Here is a 10,426-nt window from a genome sequence, read left to right on the forward strand (position 1 = left end):
CGTGACTTGTTTTTCTATTTGAATTGTTGTGACAGCCCACTTTACACATTATCCTCATGTCATGATGTCACCAGCTGAGTTAATGTACGTGTGTTTATGCCTATTGCAATAATAATCAGGTTTTTATTAAAAGCATACAACAAGTGAATTACAAAATGAGCAAAAATTTAATAATAAATACAAAAGAAATATAGAGCAAGAAAGAGTAATAATACATGTACACGTACAGTTAGTATTTCCTTTCCTCTTCCTCCTCCTCTTCCTCTGATACTACTGGCTCCACTGACCATTGCCGCTGTGATCAAACACTTCATTCTAAATAATAATAAAAATAATTACAAATAATAATAGATAGCTGCTATTTATGCATTATGCTGTTACCAATTACTCATCAGTTACACGCAAGATATAGGTACATGTGCACACGAGGTATATATGTACTTATTAAAGTACCTGCTTGATGTATCATTACTTCTTCACTCTAATACAAGAATCTATCAACAGCTTCCTCTTCTCTTGTGAATGATAAATCCTATTAGTAATAAATGTTTGTTTTACCACTAAATGTAACAAGAGGAGAGGGAGAGCTTACCATTGCTGAGTGAATACTGTTAGCAAAAGTCAGCAATAAATTGAAAGTTCTTGACACAGAGCATCATCTCCATCAATAGCACCCTAGCTGCTGTGGCTCTATCATCTTACAGTACTAGCCATATCACCTGATGATAGTTAAAGGTATGTATCACAAGGCTCTCCTTCTGCAGTGTGACAGAGCCAGTGAGACATAGCATCTACTAACAAGAAACATATCAGCATTGATAATTAAGGTAATCAATTAATTATTGCATATAGTATCTCTGATTATAATATGTGACCATAATTGACAAAAGGTACCTTATGGCGGATGGGAAAATTGGTCTTTATAGCCTAAAAAATCCAACTTCCTGAGTTCCATTTATCATAAAATTAATCCAGAGGATGCAAAAAGTTACTATGTAACTTTTATAAACAATTGTTGACTAACAGGGCACTCACAGGTGGATATTTTTCATTATAATGATGAATTTAAAAATCCGCCATAAGGTACCTTTTGTCAATTATGGTCACATATTATAATATCATGTACCTGGAAATTTATGCTTTGGAAAATTTTTGCATAATTTAACTTTTAAGCAATAAAATTGTGTGATGCATTATTATTAAGAATTCTCTCCTAGCTATGCCCATAACTCAAAAATTATTTGTTGGAAATGGCACAAACGGTCTAGATAGCATCAGGAAATTAAGTATCAGAAAATGTAATAAAATGGGGGTGATTGTGGGCCATTAAAAAAAGCATGTGCTATTAGCCTTTGCTTTCTTCAGAAAATGGCTTGTTTTTAATGCACATAACTCAAAAATTATTAAGGTGGAAACAATTACATTGGGGCCAGATTAAAAACATGTGCACAAACATACAAACAGAAGAGTGCCAATTATGTAGGGCTTGTTCAGGCTCACTCTAATTAATAATATAACTTACACACCTTTTGCAGAAGTGCCAATGAAACAGGGAACATCAATAATGTATAAATGGTACATCCTAGAGAGAGGAGAGAGTAAAGGGGTCAAGCAACAAAACAATATATGCACATAAGTAGCTCAAGAGTTTTTTCAGAGTTACTAAATTTAGCAGCATTGGAAGTTTATAGACGTACATGTATGTACATAGTATAGAATGGACAGTACTGGCCATAAAAATTCAAATAATCAAGCTGAAACACAATTTTGTGAGATGAGTGTTAGTAACAAGTAATAATATTCATTGCGTAACTATGGTCATCTCTTTCAAGGCTATAACTGCTTCACATTACCTATAAACATATGAGTACTGCAACAGACCAGCAGTTGGAAAATCTTTAACTCTATACTATAGGCTTTATAGGTTTGCTAGAACTAGTCTGCTGTCATGTAAACAGATACTACATATCATCCATAAACTAGCGACTACTGACTAACTGACTATGAGAACAAGGTGCAACTCTACAGGGTAATGCTTAATATGCTATTTCATTGCTGCAAGGTCTCTCTTGTTCACTTTCCATTTAGAGAGTAACGAGAGAAGCTCTCGAAAGACTCTTAAAAATTTGGTATAAGAAACCCAAGTGCAAGAGATGCTGTTCTTGTTTATATTGTAGAAGATCTAACCATCACCCTCCTCCACCACCACCTAGTGGTGGTGCCAACAGGTGAGTGAAACCAATTTATTGTACATGGTTAATTATGATTAAATTTTCTTTGGCACTAACTTCGTAGTCTGTAAGCATGGTTAGTTGATTACAACAGGAAATAGCATACCTCTTGGCTAGTAGGGACTGTAATGCAGTGGAAGCATAATAGGCTGTAAATTCAATACAGAAGTAAACGAAAATGTCACAGGACCTCCACAGGGTCAACAGCACAACACATTTAATTATTGCACTCAGTTAGTGACTGTCCTTATTCCAAAATTATACTGCTATTGTTTTTACAGAATCATGTTTCAATAGTATTTCAACAATTAATGATCTACAAAAATTTTACAGTGATGGGTGTTGTAATGTTAAACATCTGGAAGGTATGAGGAAACTGGATCATTGCACAACCTGTTTGAGCTGACTGAGGAGTTTGATGCCGTGAGAACATTATGGTGCATAGTTTGCTTAGATTTTGGTGATTGAGATGGTCCAGATAAATGTATTTCTACTCTGTCTTGTATTTTCTGTGTTTACAGGCAACATCAATGATGAAATATGAAAAGTGCCACCTTTGTTTTGACCTTTATTTTTTGAAGCAGCAAAATACTGCATTCTATTATCTTGTGTTAGTAATGGTGGAGGAAAGAATTTTTTATTGGTTTTACTACAGACATTGTCAGTGGGAAAGAAAGTAAAGTGGAGAGTTGCATTAGTACGACAAACCCTAATACTGATTGGTGTGGCTTTGGGAAGGACAAAGAGGCAAAAGGTGATAGTGGAAATTATAAGAAAACTGTTTTATAGCAATTAGTAGAAGTTTGTGTAGCTTTTCAAGTTCAAAATCTAACCTTAACGTAAGTAGGTGTGATCACACCTACTTACATATAAATGCGTAATACGTAAATGCATAAAGCTACAGATGCTACCTACTTGAGTATAAATGCCAAGTCTGTCAGCAAGTGGTGGCTGGCGTGACAATGGACTAGGCAGAAAGCAATTCGCCGTTGACACCGACTCCAATCAAGCGTAAAGAGGTGCAAAGGGAAAGAACAAAATCTTTAAAAAAGAAACACATGAATTGAGGATAAATAACTTGTAGTTGCTGTCTATTCCTTTTAAACGAGCATGTGCAGAATATAACCACTGCTCCACCTTACGTGATGATTGCTACAGCACTGAGCATGAACACGGGTATAAAACGGGGGCCCTTGGGCTGCCCAGTCAATTAAAAATGGCGGGTGGCTTTAGAATGTAGTTGAAAATGGGCAGTGAAGAATCACAGAATGCAAGCACCACAGGCATCCACAAGATCTAAAAAAGACTCTTAGAAGAGTACAGACAGTTTTACTAACTCCCTATACGAGCAGAAGACTCAAAAGAGCCATGCATCATGCAGCTTTAACTAAAACTATAAAATTAAACATGGCTGTCAACAGACGAAAGCTATCTAGCTTGTTCTTAGATAGCAAGGATTGAAAATCTTCTAAATGATGACTAAAGGCACCTTTCTCTTAGGCAGACTCAAACTCGATGTTAAAAGTAATCCTGAATGAGTCCTTGATCGTCCTGAAGCTTGGCCTGTTTCACTATGACTCGCTATAAACAACTTAACCGTGATTTAGTCAGAAGATAAGAACAAGAAACATGTGGAAATAAGAGGCCAGGCAATTGTAGCCTCTTCCTTTTACTGTTACTATGTAAATCAACTGATGTTATCAAGATCTTTATCATGTGTAATCGCCATTTTGAATATTTGCTTCCATTTTTGGGCAGACCACCCCCCTTTTATACTGCGCATGCTCGTTTAAGACTACTTTTTCTTTCATTTCTGTCCAAATTGCTCTTAAATTTGATACATTCTGATAGTTCCTCAATGGTGTCAAAGGATTTGGTACTTTTATTGAGTGTGGCTCACATACATCTTTTTACTCTAGATGTTGGCAACTGTCCTTGGGTAGGCCTCCTCAAAGGGATTGAGGAAAAGCATTCATCTGATCAGACTCAGTGCTACAGATGCAAAGAATCTCACTCCAACTACAAGGAGAAATGCCATTCAATCGACAAAGTTTGTAAAGTTGATACCACTTATTACTGATAACTATTTACTAGTATTATTTTAATTGGTGAGGAAGATAATAGTGGCCATAACTCTTTTGCAAATTCTTATTCGTATTGAACTTGCTCCTCTTATTCTTCTGGATCTTTATCCAGTTGATCTTACTTATGTTCTTGATACTATTCGCCTTCAATACTCTCTTGCTTTGATTGATTATGGAACTGCCGCAGGGATTCTTGCTGCTCAGGCTGTCTCTGAACCTCTTACTCAATATATGTTGGATTCTCATCATCGTTCTGTTGGTGGTGGTACTAATAAATCTGGTATTATTCGCCCCGCTGAGATTTTTGGTGCAAAGCCTGTTGAAGCTGAACAATCTTCTGAGATGCTGCTTCGTGTTTGTTCTGAATATGAATCTGATCGTTCTGAGGTTCTTCAGATTGCTAATCAGATTGAGCTTATGTCTCTTGATCGCTTTGTTTCTGTTTGGGATCTTCTTATTGAGACCTTTGGCGAATTGCGCTATCCTCCCTTTCTTAATGATAAAATTTGGATTTCTGAATTTTCTCAGAATTATCCTCTTCTTCCTCCCCCAGCTGATCTTACTAATTGGTGTATTCGTCTTGAAATTGATAAGGGGACAATCATTCTTAAAAGTATGCGCCTTGAGCTTATTATTGAACGTATTCGTTCTAGGTTTCCTGCTGCTTATGTTATTCATACTCCTGAGAATGTTTCTCAGATTGTGATTCGTATTTACTTTCGTGCTTCTCAGTTTCGTTGTGGCATTCAAGATGAAGATAAAGTTTTGGATTTGATTACTAAAGATCTTCTTCCTTTAACTATTCGAGGTGTTCCTGGTATTCTTGCTGCTAATGTTGTTGAAATTAAATGGCATGTTATTGGTAAGGATAATGCTCTTGTTCTTTCTACTTTCTATGCAATTCATACTATCGGAACTAATATTTATGGTGTTTTATCTAATCGCCGTATTGATCCTCTTCGTATTGTTAGTTCCTCAATTGGGGATACTGAAAAAATTTTCGGTATTGCTGCAGCTCATCTTACTATTATTCGTGAGATTCGACACTTTATGGCTGACAAGGCTCCTAATCCTCGCCATCTTATATTATATGCTGATGAGATGACTCGTACTGGTCGCATTACTTCACTTGAGAAAGGTGGGATTAATATTCGAGAACATGATAATATATTTCTTCGTATGGCTATGTCTGCACCTACTCAAGTTCTTCAAGATGTTGCTACTTGTAGTGCTTCTAGTCGTATTTATGGTGTTGCACCTTATCTTATACTTGGTCGAGCTCCTCCCCTGGGCACAATATAGAAGATTGATTATGTACCTACTCTTTAATTGTAGCCACTAAGAATGAGTCAACAATAACTCTCTGATTGAACAATGCATCATCTTAGGCCTCATAAACCTAGTCTGTCTAATTTTACTTTTTTTTGAAATGAATTTGAATAATTGTAAGTTAAGATTTGTTGTCCATTCTTGACTTCTTGAACACTTCATAAAGTCTTGATTGCATTTTCATGCTTGACATGCCTGTGTTGTAAACTGCTCTGCTGTATTGTAAACGAAGTACTTGACTAAAAACTAAGAAAGATACTATCATACTAGTCATGAGAACCTGCAACTGCAGAGTAATGTTTAATATGCTATTTTATTACTACAAAGTCTCACTTGTTCACTTTTCATTTAGAGAAAAATCAGAAAAGCTTTGAGAAGACTCCATAACTTTTTAATAAACAAACCCAAATGCAAGACATGTTGTTCATGCTATTATTGTACCAATCACACTCCACCACCACCACCACTTAGTGGTGGTGCCAGGTGACTGAAACTGATTTATTGTACATGCTTAATTATGCTTATAACAGGTTTGCTTCTTTGCTATTTGAAGGTTGCTCAGGTAATGACCTTTGAATTGCTTGAAATAATCTTGACTCTGTAAATGTATACACGCATGCATACTTAATCTAATCAATGAGTGAGACAATTAAAGTAGATTTATTATGTACATACTCTGAAATTGTAGCTATAGCACTACCTCCTCTGTAGCTATGGCTCTACCTCCTCTGCTCCAACACATTTGGATTTTGGAGGCTAGAACGTATGCCTTTTGCTTATTATTATGTGTATATAAAATTAATTCAAATAATAATTGAAATAGGTTTTGCGTTCATCATATCTTGTAAGGTTGTCAGATTCTGGAATAATAGGTGATGCACTGTTTATAGTATTGCTTCTTTTCATTTTATCTTCGTTTTCCCAGACAGACCTTTGCTATCCTTACTAATGATATTTCTGTGAACCATAAAAAACAGGCAATTCAACTCTTTGCCATCTACAAATTGTGCCCAGTCAGTACAATTTTTAAATATAATTCTTTTATTTTCCCATACTTTAGAGTTCTAAACTCAAATATATGTAGCTGCATCTTACTGTCTCTTTTCTTCCAACTTTACCTAGTCAGTGCTTCCTTGCTAGGAGTGCCACTGATGAGCAGTCCTTCCCTCAGCTCTGCAGCTCCAATAATTACCAATTTCCTTGCTTTGTCTTTCGATTTCAATTTCAGAAAAAAATTACTGATTCTATAAATTCTTTGCTTTTGAATATAAGAGAGAAAATTAAAGGAATCCTGCCAACTATTGACCAATAGCAGCCTACACTCCATCTCTTTATGTTTGATGATGTGTGGACAAGCAGTGCAACTTTAAGGGCATATAAAGTATTAATGCAATATTTATAAATCATTTTAATAGAGGGAAACAAAAATTAGGGATGCAGTTACAAAAAAATGATTCAAAAGACATAATTAAAAAGTTGCTGGCAAAATCCAACAAAATGCATGAGCAAAAAAAAGAGAGCAGAAATCTATAAGTACTAGTGGATGCTCATGGAAAAGATTAGAAGAAACATTGATGAACATGATGAATAAGGTTGTGTCACTTTTTAATCAATGAGAAAAAACAAAAGGGTTTTGGTACAGATCAGTGCTGCTTTAATTGTATCATTCATCAAAAAGTTTGAGCACATTATATTAGTGAAAATCTTTTTTAGAGTCAATTCCTCTTAAAACTTTCAATATTCTTAGTAGCCAATAAAGTTGGTCTGGCCTGAGAACTAGGTCCAGTCCAGGGATCTGCTACACATACTCAAATGAGAGATATCTCAGACCCCATCCCCTGGGTGTACTGTTTTCTATCATATAGTGTCATTCACATCTAGGATTCAAAGCAACGTGACTTAGTCACATACAGTAAGAGAATAATCCACCTGGCCCATTCACACGGAAGCTTGGCACGGCTTGAGTATGAAGCGGCTCAAGAAAGTAGTGGTGCATCAAATACACTTAATCTAGAAGAATATGGTTCCATCATTGATTACATGAGTCACTCCCAGAAGACCAGTGTGCCTTATTATAATGAAATGGCAGTGAGGCATTGGCAGCAGTATTAGTAATGGATATGACATAAGAAAGAGGAAAGAGACTGCAAGGTCCTGAGAGAGCAATGGGAAAAAACCCCTCAATAATAGCTCTGGATCAAATTCTATGTGCAAACTGTAAACTCTTAATGTCTATAATATAAATTCTTGTTTGGTAGAAATGCAAATGGGTGGATAAAATTGAGAAGGAACTTTAAAATAGAAAAGAATATAGAAACATTAAAATGACACCAAAGCTTTTTATCTTTTGAGAGGCCTTATTGTAGTACCAGAACATGAGCTAGAGGGTCCTATGCAGTGAATGACATATTAATGTATAAGAAATACAAATTTTGTGTGATTGACAAAGGTGAGTACAGGACCTACAGTTTCTTGTTAACATGGTTGTGTTAGGAAGTGAAAAAGGCATGCAACTTAAAAAAGAGCTGTATCTCAATGATGATGATGTAAGTTGGTTGTCAGTGTGTGTAACATGTGTATGTACTTTTATCATTATCTGCATACAGGATGATATTCATACTACTGCCACTACTATACTAGCTGGAAATTGGTGGATGTGCACATGGTGGCTGATAGCATTAATATAAGCTGAATTAGATTGTTTTTAACAATTCTAAATAAAATTGAAGTTATCATTGTAACACTGCTCCTTTTGCAGGCTTGTCGACTTGCAAGGCCAAATCAAGGTAGATTTGTCATTGTTAACCGAAGTGATTAAGCCAGAACACCCGTTTTCTTACAAAATTACCACTTTAAATGTGTTGTTGATGGGCTCTTTGTTTTTGAACATAAATATCATGCTAAATGTTCAAGTGTGACATTAAATGATTTTGATGGAGCAGTTCCACATCACATCAAATTAAGAAGATTGGAGACGCCACAGCGGCCACACTCTTGTGATTTTTTGTTATAGTTCTTTCATCATCCTGTATAAAGAAAGATAGAGGGATCCTGCCAACTACAGATCGATAGCTCTCCAGCCTACACTCCGTCTCTTTGTGTTTGCTGATGTGTGTCTCTTTCCTCATGGATCCCATATTGCAGTACAGGAATGACCCAATCAAAATCAGTTGCCTTTAAAAATTGGAGAAGGTTTTGTCTTTTGGAGATGATCAAGAAAGTAGTCCTTAAGTATCGTCAAATCAAAGCAACAACTTCAACAAGGTAGAATATCAAGTATCCACACAGTATTTATAAATAACTTTCAATAGAGAAAAACTGAAAAATTAGAGAGACAGTTACAAAAAAGCAAACGACTCAAAAGACACAATAAAGACGATGCTGGCAAAATTGAACAAAATGCATGAGCAAAAATCTATAAGTACTAGTGGATGCTCATAAAAAAGACAGACAAAGACACATTGATGGATATGATGAATAAGGTTGTGTCATGTTATTAAGGTTGTAAGGTTGTATTTCTGTATACGTTGTTGATTCATGAGACCTTATCAAATAAAGCCATCATAACTATCACACTGATTATTATTTCTGTGGCAAAAAGGTGCAATTACTAAACTTATAATTTACAAATGTAGAATGCTGGAATGAGACTAATAATGTTGCTGGTAAAGCATCAAAATCAAAACATGGTGCATTTTGAAGAAGCTTCATGTAATGTGGCTTGTGAAGGATCAAGTTTTGCAGCAACCTCTATTGGTTTCGTTATACCAGGTGAAGGATTAAATGACCAATATCGAATAGAACCGGATTCAACATCTTGGCCTGCACTAATTGTCACAAATTTTTAAAACAGTGAAATTAGTGAGATCAATTCCCCATAAAATCACAATAGATCTGTCTATGGTGAAATATGCCCTATATAGTAAATACACCATGCACTACTGTCCTGCTTTAAGCAGGACAGTAGTGCATGGTGTATAGCCTATACATATAATTGCTAGCCAGATTCAGACTCACGAGATCGTAAGTCCTGCCTATTTCAACATCCTATCACTTTCAGTGCCAGTACCCTTTAGACTAGACTAGTAGCCCATGATGCCAATAGCTACATGAATACTGGTGTTAACACTAACCCTTTCTATTACTCTAAGCACACCATTGCACTAATAATTATTATTCATTAAATTCACAGTTACCATAACAACAAGCAATTATTAGAGCAGTTTCAGCACGTGTATGTACACTACAGAAGGGATGAACTCGCGAGCAAAAGAAATTGTAAGAACCATGCTATCAAACTAATAAAGTCATTTTATACGAATTATTGGTATTTAGTATGACCGTCCACCTCCTAACATCGCTATAGGCAAGTGGTAAGCGACAACTTGACTGTTTATACATAACCTGCACGTTAGTTCACACTTCCTTTGAAGTAAAGTATGAATACCATTAAAGAGTGATTAAATGTAGGCGTAGAAATCTTCACCCACACAAGTACCCACACCTCCTTGGTTGGCAGAAAGCTACATTGAAGGAATGGAGATAGAGGAAAATTTCCAAAATAAGAAGGAAAGAAGTTGTTTATAGCAGTAAAGAGACTTCTCACTGATTCATAGGTGTACTGACTTCCAGATACTGCCGTAATGGATATTGAGCCAGTATAGCAAAAGTCAATTTTCCATTGGACTTAAACCTTACTTTAAAGTGGCCAGAAGGTATTTATTTTAAACAGATTTGGTCCAGAGTTACGCTATCGTGGCAACCACTCAAAGATATGGAAAT

General features: G+C 35.9%; 1 protein-coding gene and 1 long non-coding RNA gene across 3 annotated transcripts; one reads left to right on the top strand and one right to left on the bottom strand.

The window, feature by feature from the left end:
* Window positions 1-205: 205 nt before the first annotated feature.
* LOC109588827 (uncharacterized) lies at window positions 206-1,878 on the bottom strand. 2 transcript variants are annotated; one of them, XR_002188378.1, is made up of 4 exons: window positions 1,527-1,878; window positions 593-791; window positions 454-532; window positions 206-315 (listed from the first exon to the last, which is right to left on the bottom strand). It is a non-coding gene; the product is annotated as an uncharacterized LOC109588827 (long non-coding RNA). The 2 variants fall into 2 exon arrangements; XR_002188379.1 differs by having other exon boundaries at window positions 593-794.
* A 1,828-nt stretch (window positions 1,879-3,706) lies between these two features.
* Window positions 3,707-5,617, top strand: LOC105315087 (uncharacterized). The gene is made up of 3 exons (XM_011409596.2): window positions 3,707-3,755; window positions 4,151-4,281; window positions 4,349-5,617. The coding sequence occupies exons 1-3, from the start codon at window positions 3,707-3,709 to the stop codon at window positions 5,615-5,617; spliced, it is 1,449 nt and encodes a 482-aa protein (XP_011407898.2).
* Window positions 5,618-10,426: the final 4,809 nt, after the last annotated feature.

This window comes from Amphimedon queenslandica, unplaced genomic scaffold, assembly GCF_000090795.2.
Source record: "Amphimedon queenslandica unplaced genomic scaffold, v1.1 AMPQUscaffold_11828, whole genome shotgun sequence".
In the NCBI taxonomy this organism is placed as follows: Eukaryota; Metazoa; Porifera; class Demospongiae; order Haplosclerida; family Niphatidae; genus Amphimedon; species Amphimedon queenslandica.

Coding starts and splice junctions, on each gene's coding strand:
- LOC105315087 (XM_011409596.2), top strand. CDS start 3,707: ATGACTAAAGGCACCTTTCTCTTAGGCAGACTCAAACTCGATGTTAAA. Junction 3,756..4,150: donor ACTCAAACTCGATGTTAAAA/GTAATCCTGAAT, acceptor TTTTTACTCTAG/ATGTTGGCAACTGTCCTTGG. Junction 4,282..4,348: donor AATGCCATTCAATCGACAAA/GTTTGTAAAGTT, acceptor TTGGTGAGGAAG/ATAATAGTGGCCATAACTCT.